Source organism: Alosa pseudoharengus, unplaced genomic scaffold, assembly GCF_046254945.1.
Source record: "Alosa pseudoharengus isolate Yale_2024_CS ecotype anadromous, Long Island Sound unplaced genomic scaffold, YU_APseudo_1.1 YU_APseudo_1.1_scf_24, whole genome shotgun sequence".
In the NCBI taxonomy this organism is placed as follows: domain Eukaryota; kingdom Metazoa; phylum Chordata; class Actinopteri; order Clupeiformes; family Clupeidae; genus Alosa; species Alosa pseudoharengus.
Window position 1 is genome coordinate 3,480,111 of NW_027468689.1, and position 16,163 is coordinate 3,496,273.

The 16,163-nt window shown below is 38.8% G+C and overlaps 1 protein-coding gene and 1 long non-coding RNA gene across 5 annotated transcripts in view; both read left to right on the top strand.

Moving 5' to 3' along the window:
- The window catches only part of sts (steroid sulfatase (microsomal), isozyme S), a 100,657-nt gene that overhangs the window by 20,320 nt on the left and 64,174 nt on the right, over window positions 1-16,163 (top strand). The window contains exon 2 of one of the 4 annotated variants that reach the window (XM_076302864.1): window positions 16,021-16,124. The exons of 2 other annotated variants lie outside the window; for them this stretch is intronic. Coding sequence is in view for 1 of the 2 variants with exons in the window: in XM_076302860.1 (XP_076158975.1) it covers window positions 16,042-16,081 (40 nt within the window). In the remaining variant the exon portion in view is untranslated. The remainder of the gene's footprint in view (window positions 1-16,020; window positions 16,125-16,163) is intronic. One more of the 4 variants, XM_076302860.1, reaches the window with a different exon arrangement.
- LOC143141787 (uncharacterized) lies at window positions 9,472-11,159 on the top strand. The gene is made up of 3 exons (XR_012990799.1): window positions 9,472-9,586; window positions 9,924-10,014; window positions 10,950-11,159. It is a non-coding gene; the product is annotated as an uncharacterized LOC143141787 (long non-coding RNA).

Consider the following 16,163-nt stretch of genomic DNA (forward strand, 5'->3'; position numbering starts at 1 on the left):
CTGAGTCCCTTCTAGACGGTGTGTTGCAATGCATTCTGGGTGCTGTGCTGTGATTCGACGGCTCGTCACCTGACCCACCAAACAACAACTCTCTAGGATGTGGCAAATATCGTGTAAAAACCTTGTTGCCGGAACAACAGGGAAAAGGCAACAGGATAGCAGCACGAAAGATACACAGGATACACACGGAATTTTGATGGACGTCCTTATCAGTCTATGGTCTAACTTATAAACGTGTCGGGTCAACGTCAACGATAAGTAAGTTAGGCTAACGTAAACGTTAGCTATTTGCTGTTGTCATATGCTAGTGCTATAGCTTCTATGCTTTAGGCTACGTGATGGCCATTTATCACACTAATTTTAGGTACTACTTTTACGAGGTCTGTAGTTCTGTCAAAATGTATCTTATCGTTGAACAGACTACAAGGTTATCTTCCTTAGACTTCGTAGATGTAGTTACTACAATTTGGAAGCGAATTTCGAAGTGTAAATATGGTTTTAGTGTGTAAACAGACCAACCGCGATTTTGCAATGAAGTTAATGGAGCCTTTTATGTAGGGCTTCTAGGCTACTTTCACGAAGTCTGTAGTTCTGTCAAAATTGATCTTATCTATGAACAGACTACATGATTATCTTCCTTAGACTTCGTAGATGTAGTTACTACAATTTGGAAGCGAATTTCGAAGTGTAAATATGGTTTTAGTGTGTAAACAGACCAACCGCGATTTTGCAATGAAGTGAATATGGAGCCTTTTATGTAGGACTACTAGGCTACTTTCACGAAGTCTGTAGTTCTGTCAAAATTGATCTTATCTATGAACAGACTACATGGTTATCTTCTTTAGACTTTGTAGATGTAGTTATTACAGTTTGGAAGCGAAATTCGAAGTGCAAATATGGTTTAAATGTGTAAACAAGACGCCTGATGTTTAATATATGTTAATGAATGGGCACAGTATTATTGTGTACAGTAATGGGCTATCAGTAGTATGTAAACAGTTCATGTGTTATGTGATTTACATAAACTAACAACAGAAATGTTAAAAGCTGGTATTGTGTTTCCTGAATTCTTACATTCAGGCATTCAAATGAAATGTAATTAAATAGCATATCAATCATGCAACAATGCAAAAACAATGAAACTAGTGTAGGCCTAATTATATTTTACATTAGTAAAGCAGTACTCTGATGTGCATGCTTTCACAAACTTTTGTAAACAATCTTAGCACTTTAAACATTGACTGTTTTGAAGTGCATGTAGGCAATATAGTATAAAAATAATAATTGTGATATCATTACAATTTGATAGGGGTTGGGAGGAGGGGGTGGGTTCATGTAGGTGGGCCCTATGACCCCAAAGTATGCCTTGACTGGGCCTCAGGTCAAAGAAGTTTGAGAAATGCTGATGTAGACAACAAAGCAGCAAGGAGGCGTCGTGTGATCATTTAAACAAGTTTTATGACGAGGTCGATGAGGGTGGGAAAAATCGTACATTTCTGTGCAAACTTTGCCCGCACTTCAGTCACATTGTCTTTTAAGAAAATGCAGTCCTTTTTTCGGTTCCAGCAGCCAACAACCTCAGAACTGACCCTTCAGGCCTCTCAGGAGGCGCTGGCCTTTAACCGCAGCCAGAAGAGAGTCAGCAGAAATTTGATTGCCTTTAAAAAATCTGACTTCTTAAAAAATCTTAAACTGGCTGCATTACGTGATTATTTCTGAGATTCTGATACGTTTTTAACCATGACCTATACACAGTTCTGGTTTGAAAATGTATCTCTTAAAATAATCACTTTATGCAGTCAGCTTAAGATGGCTTACTAGCAACTAACTAATTACCCTAGCAACAACCTAGAAACCACCCCTGTAATGTCAACCTAGCGACCACCATAGCAACCAGCATAGCAACCATGTTATTTATGCGTTTTAGCTTATTGGATGTTGCGTTAATGCAGACAACTTTTGATCCGTGTGCCCGATTTTCATAAATGAGGTACCGTTGGAATCCTTGGATGAGGCCGAGTTCCGTGCCACTGATCAAACCCACTCTTGCAGTTCCTCGGAACCGCAATTCTAGTTATTATTATATCTTCCTATAAGCCCACTTTTTGGCCGAACTACTGCTCCTAGACCGTTTGAGCTATCGACGCGGTTCGAACTCCAAAAATTCAGGCCCGAACCGGTGTAACTTGCTTGTTGCTTTCGTGTCGCTGGCCCTTGTCGTTTTCGCGGTATTCCCGTTTTTCGGCGTTTTTGGGCCCCATTGAAATCAATGGCGGAATGCTGGGGCTTTATGACATCACAGCACCTCATTACTTGCACCTGGTAGAGCTCTGCTGCTAGAGTTGATTACTTGCACCTGGCAGAGTTCTAAGCCATCTGGCAATGTCTAATGGGCTGGGCTGGGCTGTCTGTGTATATGAAGGTGTGTGCATGTAACTTTTGACCCGTATGTCCGATTTTCATGAATGAGGTACCGTTGGAATCCTTGAATGAAGCCCAGTTCAATGCCTTGCCAGCACTAAGTGTAAAGGTAATGTAAAAAAAGATGAGACAGCGCGAAGCGCTGTCTCATCTTTTTTTTTAAAGCCAAACCATGTTGATACAGGTCATTAAAAAAAATATATATATATTTTCCAAATCCATTCAGCCCAGTTCAATGCCTTGCCAGCACTAAGTGTAAAGGTCATGTAAAAAAAGAGGAGACAGCGCGAAGCGCTGTCTCCTCTTTTTTTTAAAGCCAAACCATGTTCATATAGGTCAGTAAAAAAATAAATAAATAAAGTATTTCACCAATGCATTCAGCCCAGTCCTATACCCAGCTAGCTCAATTTGAACTTAGTCATGTGTACAGTTGTATAGATTATTACATTGAGAAACACACTTTCATACAGTTATCATGCATATCCACGCAGCATTACTAATCAAGTTACTCATCGTTGCCCGGCAAGAAGTCCACAATCAATTCAATTGTCTTGCCACGATCTGTGGAGCTTACAGACAACGTTATATTACTATAGGTTCTGTATGCTATTTAAAGCCGACCTAACGCTGAGTCCCTTCTAGACGGTGTGTTGCAATGCATTCTGGGTGCTGTGCTGTGATTCGACGGCTCGTCACCTGACCCACCAAACAACAACTCTCTGGGATGTGGCAAATATCGCGTAAAAACCTTGTTGCCGGAACAACAGGGAAAAGGCAACAGGATAGCAGCACGAAAGATACACAGGATACACACGGAATTTTGATGGACGTCCTTATCAGTCTATGGTCTAACTTATAAACGTGTCGGGTCAACGTCAACGATAAGTAAGTTAGGCTAACGTAAACGTTAGCTATTTGCTGTTGTCATATGCTAGTGCTATATGCTTTAGGCTACGTGATGGCCATTTATCACACTAATTTTAGGTACTACTTTTACGAGGTCTGTAGTTCCGTCAAAATGTATCATATCGTTGAACAGACTACAAGGTTATCTTCCTTAGACTTCGTAGATGTAGTTACTACAATTTGGAAGCGAATTTCGAAGTGTAAATATGGTTTTAGTGTGTAAACAGACCAACCGCGATTTTGCAATGAAGTTAATGGAACCTTTTATGTAGGGCTTCTAGGCTACTTTCACGAAGTCTGTAGTTCTGTGAAAATGTATCTTATCTATGAACAGACTACATGATTATCTTCCTTAGACTTCGTAGATGTAGTTACTACAATTTGGAAGCGAATTTCGAAGTGTAAATATGGTTTTAGTGTGTAAACAGACCAACCGCGATTTTGCAATGAAGTGAATATGGAGCCTTTTATGTAGGACTACTAGGCTACTTTCACGAAGTCTGTAGTTCTGTCAAAATTGATCTTATCTATGAACAGACTACATGGTTATCTTCTTTAGACTTTGTAGATGTAGTTATTACAGTTTGGAAGCGAAATTCGAAGTGCAAATATGGTTTAAATGTGTAAACAAGACGCCTGATGTTTAATATATGTTAATGAATGGGCACAGTATTATTGTGTACAGTAATGGGCTATCAGTAGTATGTAAACAGTTCATGTGTTATGTGATTTACATAAACTAACAACAGAAATGTTAAAAGCTGGTATTGTGTTTCCTGAATTCTTACATTCAGGCATTCAAATGAAATGTAATTAAATAGCATATCAATCATGCAACAATGCAAAAACAATGAAACTAGTGTAGGCCTAATTATATTTTACATTAGTAAAGCAGTACTCTGATGTGCATGCTTTCACAAACTTTTGTAAACAATCTTAGCACTTTAAACATTGACTGTTTTGAAGTGCATGTAGGCAATATAGTATAAAAATAATAATTGTGATATCATTACAATTTGATAGGGGTTGGGAGGAGGGGGTGGGTTCATGTAGGTGGGCCCTATGACCCCAAAGTATGCCTTGACTGGGCCTCAGGTCAAAGAAGTTTGAGAAATGCTGATGTAGACAACAAAGCAGCAAGGAGGCGTCGTGTGATCATTTAAACAAGTTTTATGACGAGGTCGATGAGGGTGGGAAAAATCGTACATTTCTGTGCAAACTTTGCCCGCACTTCAGTCACATTGTCTTTTAAGAAAATGCAGTCCTTTTTTCGGTTCCAGCAGCCAACAACCTCAGAACTGACCCTTCAGGCCTCTCAGGAGGCGCTGGCCTTTAACCGCAGCCAGAAGAGAGTCAGCAGAAATTTGATTGCCTTTAAAAAATCTGACTTCTTAAAAAATCTTAAACTGGCTGCATTACGTGATTATTTCTGAGATTCTGATACGTTTTTAACCATGACCTATACACAGTTCTGGTTTGAAAATGTATCTCTTAAAATAATCACTTTATGCAGTCAGCTTAAGATGGCTTACTAGCAACTAACTAATTACCCTAGCAACAACCTAGAAACCACCCCTGTAATGTCAACCTAGCGACCACCATAGCAACCAGCATAGCAACCATGTTATTTATGCGTTTTAGCTTATTGGATGTTGCGTTAATGCAGACAACTTTTGATCCGTGTGCCCGATTTTCATAAATGAGGTACCGTTGGAATCCTTGGATGAGGCCGAGTTCCGTGCCACTGATCAAACCCACTCTTGCAGTTCCTCGGAACCGCAATTCTAGTTATTTATTATTCCTGTTCACCCACTTTTTGGCCGAACTACTGCTCCTAGACCGTTTGAGCTATCGACGCGGTTCGAACTCCAAAAATTCAGGCCCGAACCGGTGTAACTTGCTTGTTGATTTCGTGTCACTGGCCCTTGTCGTTTTCGCGGTATTCCCGTTTTTCTGCGTTTTTTGGGCCCATTGAAATGCATGGCGGAATGTTCAGAATTCAAATTTCGATTGTGACATCACAGCTCTAATTGCTTAAGCTTGCACCTGGAAGAGTTCTAAGCCACCTGGCAGAGCTCTGATGGGCTGGGCTGGGCTGTCTGTGTATATGAAGGTGTGTGCATGTAACTTTTGACCAGTATGTCCGATTTTCATGAATGAGGTACCGTTGGAATCCTTGAATGAAGCCCAGTTCAATGCCTTGCCAGCACTAAGCCAAACCATGTTGATACAGGTCATTAAAAAAAATATATATATATATTTTCCAAATCCATTCAGCCCAGTTCAATGCCTTGCCAGCACTAAGTGTAAAGGTCATGTTCGCGCTGTCTCCTCTTTTTTTTAAAGCCAAACCATGTTCATATAGGTCATAAAAAAAATAAATAAAGTATTTCACCAATCCATTCAGCCCAGTCCAATACCCAGCTAGCTCCATTTGAACTTCGTCATGTGTACAGTTGTATATATTATTACATTGAGAAACACACTTTCATACAGATATCATGCATATCCACGCAGCATTACTAATCAAGTTACTCATCGTTGCCCAGCAAGAAGTCCTCAATCAATTCAATTGTCTTGCCACGATCTGTGGAGCTTACAGACAACGTTATGTTACTAAAGGTTCTGTATGCTATTTAAAGCCGACCTAACGCTGAGTCCCTTCTAGACGGTGTGTTGCAATGCATTCTGGGTGCTGTGCTGTGATTCGACGGCTCGTCACCTGACCCACCAAACAACAACTCTCTGGGATGTGGCAAATATCGCGTAAAAACCTTGTTGCCGGAACAACAGGGAAAAGGCAACAGGATAGCAGCACGAAAGATACATAGGATACACACGGAATTTTGATGGACGTCCTTATCAGTCTATGGTCTAACTTATAAACGTGTCGGGTCAACGTCAACGATAAGTAAGTTAGGCTAACGTAAACGTTAGCTATTTGCTGTTGTCATATGCTAGTGCTATATGCTTTAGGCTACGTGATGGCCATTTATCACACTGATTTTAGGTACTACTTTTACGAGGTCTGTAGTTCTGTCAAACTGTATCTTATCGTTGAACAGACTACAGTTTTATCTTCCTTAGACTTCGTAGATGTAGTTACTACAATTTGGAAGCGAATTTCGAAGTGTAAATATGGTTTTAGTGTGTAAACAGACCAACCGCGATTTTGCAATGAAGTTAATGGAGCCTTTTATGTAGGGCTACTAGGCTACTTTCACGAAGTCTGTAGTTCTGTCAAAATGTATCTTATCTATGAACAGACTACATGATTATCTTCCTTAGACTTCGTAGATGTAGTTACTACAATTTGGAAGCGAATTTCGAAGTGTAAATATGGTTTTAGTGTGTAAACAGACCAACCGCGATTTTGCAATGAAGTTAATTGAGCCTTTTATGTAGGGCTACTAGGCTACTTTCACGAAGTCTGTAGTTCTGTCAAAATGTATCTTAACCATGTAGTATGTTCATAGATATCTTCCTTAGACTTCGTAGATGTAGTTACTACAATTTGGAAGCGAATTTCGAAGTGTAAATATGGTTTTAGTGTGTAAACAGACCAACCGCGATTTTGCAATGAAGTTAATGGAACCTTTTATGTAGGGCTTCTAGGCTACTTTCACGAAGTCTGTAGTTCTGTGAAAATGTATCTTATATATGAACAGACTACATGATTATCTTCCTTAGACTTCGTAGATGTAGTTACTACAATTTGGAAGCGAATTTCGAAGTGTAAATATGGTTTTAGTGTGTAAACAGACCAACCGCGATTTTGCAATGAAGTGAATATGGAGCCTTTTATGTAGGACTACTAGGCTACTTTCACGAAGTCTGTAGTTCTGTCAAAATTGATCTTATCTATGAACAGACTACATGGTTATCTTCTTTAGACTTTGTAGATGTAGTTATTACAGTTTGGAAGCGAAATTCGAAGTGCAAATATGGTTTAAATGTGTAAACAAGACGCCTGATGTTTAATATATGTTAATGAATGGGCACAGTATTATTGTGTACAGTAATGGGCTATCAGTAGTATGTAAACAGTTCATGTGTTATGTGATTTACATAAACTAACAACAGAAATGTTAAAAGCTGGTATTGTGTTTCCTGAATTCTTACATTCAGGCATTCAAATGAAATGTAATTAAATAGCATATCAATCATGCAACAATGCAAAAAACAATGAAACTAGTGTAGGCCTAATTATATTTTACATTAGTAAAGCAGTACTCTGATGTGCATGCTTTCACAAACTTTTGTAAACAATCTTAGCACTTTAAACATTGACTGTTTTGAAGTGCATGTAGGCAATATAGTATAAAAATAATAATTGTGATATCATTACAATTTGATAGGGGTTGGGAGGAGGGGGTGGGTTCATGTAGGTGGGCCCTATGACCCCAAAGTATGCCTTGACTGGGCCTCAGGTCAAAGAAGTTTGAGAAATGCTGATGTAGACAACAAAGCAGCAAGGAGGCGTCGTGTGATCATTTAAACAAGTTTTATGACGAGGACGATGAGGGTGGGAAAAATCGTACATTTCTGTGCAAACTTTGCCCGCACTTCAGTCACATTGTCTTTTAAGAAAATGCAGTCCTTTTTTCGGTTCCAGCAGCCAACAACCTCAGAACTGACCCTTCAGGCCTCTCAGGAGGCGCTGGCCTTTAACCGCAGCCAGAAGAGAGTCAGCAGAAATTTGATTGCCTTTAAAAAATCTGACTTCTTAAAAAATCTTAAACTGGCTGCATTACGTGATTATTTCTGAGATTCTGATACGTTTTTAACCATGACCTATACACAGTTCTGGTTTGAAAATGTATCTCTTAAAATAATCACTTTATGCAGTCAGCTTAAGATGGCTTACTAGCAACTAACTAATTACCCTAGCAACAACCTAGAAACCACCCCTGTAATGTCAACCTAGCGACCACCATAGCAACCAGCATAGCAACCATGTTATTTATGCGTTTTAGCTTATTAGATGTTGCGTTAATGCAGACAACTTTTGATCCGTGTGCCCGATTTTCATAAATGAGGTACCGTTGGAATCCTTGGATGAGGCCGAGTTCCGTGCCACTGATCAAACCCACTCTTGCAGTTCCTCGGAACCGCAATTCTAGTTTATTTATTATTCCTGTTCACCCACTTTTTGGCCAAACTACTGCTCCTAGACCGTTTGAGCTATCGACGCAGTTCGAACTCCAAAAATTCAGGCCCGAACCGGTGTAACTTGCTTGTTAATTTCGTGTCGCTGGCCCTTGTCGTTTTCGCGGTATTCCCGTTTTTCTGCGTTTTTTGGGCCCATTGAAATGAATGGCGGAATGTTCAGAATTCAAATTTCGATTGTGACATCACAGCTCTAATTGCTTAAGCTTGCACCTGGAAGAGTTCTAAGCCACCTGGCAGAGCTCTAATGGGCTGGGCTGGGCTGTCTGTGTATATGAAGGTGTGTGCATGTAACTTTTGACCAGTATGTCCGATTTTCATGAATGAGGTACCGTTGGAATCCTCGAATGAAGCCCAGTTCAATGCCAGCACTAAGTGTAAAGGTAATGTAAAAAAAGATGAGACAGCGCGAAGCGCTGTCTCATCTTTTTTTTAAAGCCAAACCATGTTGATACAGGTCATTAAAAAAAATATATATATATTTTCCAAACACCACTAACCACTCGGTGAGTTGCACAGTTTTGAAAACGAACGTTAAGGGTTGTTTTAGGACATGTTTGAGTAGCCTACTACAGTATGCCCATTGCCAGCCACCCTGAGAAGTGAAAAGGCGATTCAAAACGAGTCAGAAAAGTCGAGACAGGACCAATCGTCAAAATTTCGGGGTCCACCACTCTAGTTCATCCAAAACAAACCAGAAAAGGGCCTTAAAGTGCTAAAAACCGGAATTTTCCTTTAAGTCAGTAGCCTAAATTCATTTGACACGGTCACACACAGTTCATGCTCAGTCAGAATGTGTATTATTCGCATGTCAGCTGTGTAGGTGAAAACAACCATTTAATGTGCAAACTGTTCTCGGCCATTTAAGTATGCATTTAAAGTGGCATTTAAAGCGACATCATGAGATGGTGGATTGTCCTAATAGAGATTGTCAGTATGTTCAAATGTGTATTCGTCCTTCAATTCACAGATTCAGAAGTTAATGCAAACAACATTGGCATTGAGAAGGAAGGAGATCATATCAGACGTCCTTCCCCGCAGACATAGCCTATTGGTTCGGTGGTGGCCTGCAATCATGTTGGAATCCCAGGTAAGCATTTCTTTTGTACAAATACTTGGAATAGATTCATTTCATGTGTGGTTCTGACCAAATGTGTTTTAAATCTTTACACTTACCCCCCTATTTTGAGTTTTTGCTCGAAATTGCACACCGCCTACTAACAATGGCCCTGTTTCCACATACTTCGACTTATATTCAAGTGCTTGACCCCCTTTGAAAGCAGAGGTCTTGTAGATTACAACTCCTCCATGGACTTAAGATAAAAAGAATGCTTTGGTTTTAGAAGCTGTACTATCAAAGAAAAGTAATCCTATTGAATTGCATTTTGTAGTTATTAACTGGCTTGACTCCATGTTTTCTCATGCAGGGATCCTCAGATGTAAATATCCGACGTGCTGTAGCGCTCCGTGGCCTTCCTTTCTACCTCCATGCCACTTTTCTAAAGACATGGGATGTAAGTAAGTATGTTTTCTATTGACATGACAGTTAAAGCGTAACTGTGGCATTAAGCGACCCATGGCCTGTTGTTTCGAGGTCAACGCATGCTATTAGAATGAAAAACAATGAGAAAATTGAGTACAACATAAAGCAAATACTGGTCCAGCAGCTTAAATGGGTGGTTCAGGATTTTGGACATAGGACCTAATTTCCAAGTTAGCAAGTGTGATATTTATCAGTGGAGACCGTTTTTAACACGTTTCATCCAGTCCTCGTCTATTCAGGCGTTATATTTATTTGCCTCGGTGTACTATGGAGTGGGTAAGACTGTTTTTAGTGGCAGGCTTACACATACTGTTGACTCGCGCCAGCCTAGCACCTGCGAACTCTGCAACTAGAAGGACTGGATGAAACGTGTTGAAAACGGTCTCCAACTTGTGTTTTTATCTTGGATCTTGGCACAAGGGATTATAACACCTAATCCTGTGTATTAATGTAATATCACACTTGGTAACTTGGAAATGAGGTCCTATGTCCAAAATCCTGAACCACCCCTTTAAACTAACCTAACAAGGCATTTGAACTGAACTGAAACTAAAGCCAAATTCCCTGGTAGGTTATCAATAGCTGCTGGGCCACGTCTACTCAGTCTATGTTGCACCAATTTTTTTAATTCTTTTAATTTTATTCTTACGAACAGCCGTGACCTCGAACAACAGGGCTATGTGTCGAATAACGCTGGAGTTACATTTCAAGCTTTTGTTTTTCTGTTTGTTTTCCAAGAAACTCCAGGGAAGTTACTTAGTATTATTTCAAGTAATTATTTCAATAATGCAACTGCCCTGGAAAAGTTTGAAGATAAAATGTTAAACTTAATATGACATGGTATCACTTGACATGTAATGCCTATTAGATATTCAATTAACACACAATTGTTCTTTGTTCATTTCTTCAGGTCTCTCAATCGGAGTTCCCAGATATTGAGGACCTTACTGTTGAACTCATTCTGATCAGCACGAACAGTGCAAATACATCCCTCTGCCCAAAGAAGACTCCTGTTGTTTTGGATTGAAATGATTGTTGAATTTCCTAGCATTGGTCAGGCATTTGTCATAAAGTATCTATCTATTTATCTATCTAGATAGATAGTATCTATCGATCTATCGATCTATCTATCTAGTCTTTATGCCCTTGATCTAAACTGTGTTTATTTGAATTTAGCCTCCACTACAGCCCTGTTCTGAACTCCAACCTGTATTTGTTTCCATGGTTTACATGAAAATAAAAGATTAAGAAGAATTTCACTGGCCTTTGTCAACCTTTTTAATAATTTTCTTTCAAGTCCTTAGTTGAAACTAATCAAAATGGACAAGTTTGTTCAACTTTCTGGAAATTAAAACTTTTAAGTTTTAAATTTAATTTAAAGAATTGGTTGAAGCAAAATGAAATATTTCAGGCTGACATCAATAAATCCAATTAAGCTATCTAAGCTTAATTTTATTAATTACCGTGAACTCATGTAGTTGATGTTTCTTTAACTTAAAAAAACCTTGTTGAACACACTCAAAATTTGCTAGTGAAGACTAATTAAAAAAGGTACGTTTCTTTGACTTAGCAAAACTGAGTTACTATTACTTAAATTTTTTTGTGTAATCGGTTTCACCAATTTTTTTGAGTTAAATTAACTTGTCGGGTTTTACAGTGTTGTTGGTGTACGTCACTAAATGAACACATAAATTATTTTATTGTAAGGCCCCCCATGAACGAAAGTACACAAAACTTGGCATGCATTCGGAAGGTGTCATAATGATCCTACACTTTTAATTTCGTGCAGTTTTGACCTTGTCAGCCAGAGATATTGTGATGAAAACACCTAATTTTTTGCTTTTTAATTTTTAACTAGGTGGCGCTATACATGAAATAAGTGGTAATGGGATGGGTTGACATGCCCCCTTAAGACCAACATACATAAAAAAGGTGGACCTCCTAGGCCCTACGGTTCTCGAGATATTCACAGAAAACTGTCTCCGGCCACCTACAGGCCAGTTGGTGTATAGTAACATAAATTAATTTATTGTGTGGCCCCCCATGAACGGAATTCCACAAAATTTGGCGTGCATACAGAGGGTGTCATAATGATCCTACACTTCCAATTTCGTGCAGTTTTGACTATGTTAGGTCACAGATACCTGTGATTACAACACCTCATTTTTACTTTTTTGTGTTTAACTAGGTGGCGCTATACATGAAATGAGTGGTTATAGAATGGGTTGACATGGCCCCTTGAGATCAACATACAAAAAAAAATGGTCCTACTAAACCCTACGGTTTTCGAGATATTCACAGAAAACTGTGTCTGCCCTACCCTCCTTTCGGGGGTCCAGCCCAGCGGGGGGGGGGGCTACAGATCAAAACGAAAAACGATGGTTCCATGCTATCCATGTGGGGTTACATGCCCACCAAGTTTCGTGTACCCCGGTCTTTCAGTGTCCCGGGACTCATTGACGGAAATTTGGGCATGCGAAAAAAAAAAAAAAATTCTGACTAAACCTATATGACCGCCGCTTCGCTGCGCGGCGGTCATAATAACATAGCCTCGATACATCTTGGGCACAAAATATATGAGGGCTTATTTTATAGCCTTATATTCTTTCATTAAACAGGCGCTCCTGCGAAATTTGGTGCAAAGCTAGTGCAAATTGTATCAATAGGCTGGCAGTTTGTAACAAATCGCCCCCCTTATTCAAAAGAACGGATTGCCACTACGCATAAATAAGGTTACGGGCGGATCTAATAAGCAGGAAATCGTGCTGGTTCAATGCAGATGAAGGCCGTTTAACTTAACTTAAACTGGCAAAAGGCCTTGCCTTCCTCTTAATAAGAGTGTATATTACAGAAAGAAACGCAACATATGAGATTGATTCACTTTGTATTGTAATGCACGAACTCGCGGCCACTCGGCGCGCAACTGAAGGCCCGACACATAATTAACAACAAAGTTTCACAATGCACCAACAAATACCCCCCAAAGTTCAGTGCCCAATAGTCGCGACATCAATCAGATGATTCAAACAGTCCAAAACACAAACGTGATCCCCGGAATAGGAAAAAGTTCTTACAGTGCGCTTACAGTCTTTTGAGGAGTCGTTTCCCCATACAGTTGCGAAACGCAATCTCACCAAAACACGCGCGTTAGGAAAAAGGATCCTTTGCTTGCCGTAATCCAATGACTTCGGAAAAGAATGATATTATTTGATTTTATATTATTTTTTTACTATTCAAAAATGCTATAAATCTATTACGCGGCTTGACCTTTTGACCTACCCATGTCAAAACACATCTGTTGCACTCAGCTAACTGCCCTACATAGTACACAAAGCTTCTTTTTTTCAAAAACGCACTCTTTGATTTTATATTATTTTTTTACTATTCAAAAATGCTATAAATCTATTATGCGGCTTCCCCTTTCGACTTACCCATGTCAAAACACATCTGTTGCACTCAGCTAACTGCCCTACATAGTACACAAAGCTTCTTTTTTTTTTCAAAAACGCACTCTTTGATTTTATATAATTTTTTTACTATTCAAAAATGCTATAAATCTATTATGTGCCTTCATCTTTTGACCTACCCATGTCAAAACACAACTGTTGCACTCAGCTAACTGCCCTACATAGTACACAAAGCTTATTTTTTACAGTAAAAAAATTATATAAAATCAAAGAGGGAGTTTTTGGAAAAAAGAAGCTTTGTGTATTATGAAGGGCAGTTAGTTGAGTGTAACAGATGTGTTTTAACATGGGTAGGTCTAAAGTGGAAGCCGCATAATAGATTTATAGCATTTTTGAATAGTAAAATATTAATATAAAATCAAAGAGTGAGTTTTTGGAAGAAAGAAGCTTTGTGTACTATGTAGGGCAGTTAGCCGAGTGCAGCAGATGTGTTTTGACATGGGTAGGTCAAAAGGTGAAGGCACATAATAGATTTATAGCATTTTTGAATAGTAAAAAATTTATATAAAATCAAAGAGTATGTTTTTGGACAAAATAAGCTTTGTGTATTATGTAGGGCAGTTAGCTGAGTGCATCAGATGTGTTTTGACATGGGTAGGTCAAAAGGTCAATTCGCATAATAGATTTATAGCATTTTTATAAAGTAAAAACTTAATATAAAATCAAAGAGTGAGTTTCTGGAAAAAAGAAGCTTTGTGTACTATGAAGGGCAGTTAGCTGAGTGCAGCAGATGTGTTTTGACATGGGTAGGTCAAAAGGTCAAGCCGCATAATAAATGTATAGCATTTTTGAATAGTAAAAAATTAATATGAAATCAAAGACTATGTTTTTGGACAAAATAAGCTTTGTGTATTATGTAGGGCAGTTAGCTGAGTGCATCAGATGTGTTTTGACATGGGTAGGTCAAAAGGTCAATTCGCATAAAAGATTAATGGCATTTTTATAAAGTAAAAACTTAATATAAAATTAAAGAGTGAGTTTCTGGAAAAAAGAAGCATTGTGCACTATGAAGGGCAGTTAGCTGAGTGCAACAGATGTGTTTTGACATGGGTAGGTCAAAAGGTCAAGCCGCATAATAGATTTAAAGCATTTATAGCATTTTTTTTGCATAAAAAAATATTTATAAAATCAAAGAATGGGTTTTTGGGAAAAAGAAGCTTTGTGTACTATATAGAGCAGTAATCCGAGTTCACCAGATGTGTTTTGACATGGGTAGGTCAAAGGGGCAAGCCGCATAATAGATTTGAAACATTTAGCATTCAAAATTGTATAAAATCAAAGAGTAGGTTTTAGGGAAAAAGAAGCTTTGTGTACTAGAAAGGGCAGTAAGGCGAGTTCAGGAGATGTGTTTTAGTATGGGTAAGTCAAAAGGTGAAGCCGCATAATAGATTGAAATCTTTTATCAGCATAAAAAATTCATAAAATCAAAACATGGGTTTTTGGACAAAAGAAGCTTTGTGTAATATAGGCAGGCCTTGTTTAAACACATTAAAGTTGGTTTGACACAAACTCGACCCTCGTAGTCAGTGCTAAATAGATTTTTCGAATGTGTCGAATATCCAACGTCCAATATAAAACCAACTTTACCACGGTCAATAAAAGTCACTCCTACCCAAAACGCGCGTCCAACAGTCAGCTGTCATCCAATTTACATACATGGCATATTACATAGAGAGAAAATAGTAACACATTTTCATACAAACAACCATGTAAAAAAGGTGATTTTGGCAACCTTTACAAGTTGAGTTAACGGCAGTGGACAAAATCAAGACACAGTGTAGGCTACCCTCAGAAGTTAGCGTTGGCTGCTTCCCTCTTGCTATGATTGCTCTTCATTGCCACCAGCCTCTGTCACGTACTGTGTGGAGCTATGATTGCACTTCATGCTACCAGCCTCTGTCACATACTGTAGGCTGCCGTGTGGAGCTTGTGCCTATTGCGCATGCAGCTTAGAAAGCAGCGTCACTGTCAAATCTGTCCCTGGGAAAAGTAACGTTGCATCGATATGAAAAAGGAACTACGTTACGTTACCAAATTTTCAGTAGTAACGCGTTACACTACTTTTTACTCGAAAAAGTAGTTACGTTACTGTAACACGTTACTTTGTAACGCGTTACACACAACACTGTTTATCAGTGCCACTCAGTCACTGATATCTGCATAATCTTTGCATGCATTCATCATTTGTCAAAACTGTATTTCAAGAATGAAAAGAAATTATAAATAAAATAGACCAACTTCTAATCTGAACATGAATGTTTTCTTTTTGTTTTTCCTACATGAGAGGGAAATCAATAAATAAGAACAATGTGACTTCCTATGTGACTTCCTATTCCTAATGTGACATGAGAGATGTGGTCACACTATAAATCTAAAATCGAAAGTAAGTTAGATTGTGACGAAATGAGTGTGTAAAAGTGGACAATGCAGTGTGTAAAAGTTTGATATCTAAACTTGTAAAACCTTCCTTAATGAAAAATCCTGTGCGAATGTGTTTGCATCCTGACATAATAGTGACTGGATACCACTGAGGAGATGGGAAACTGTATTGCAACGCAGTGGAGGACTTCTGATGGTGAGCAGCCACACACTGTAGTTATCATCATACTGAAAATCATGTAAGCAATATGTTAAAGTGATCTACATATCTAATGCTT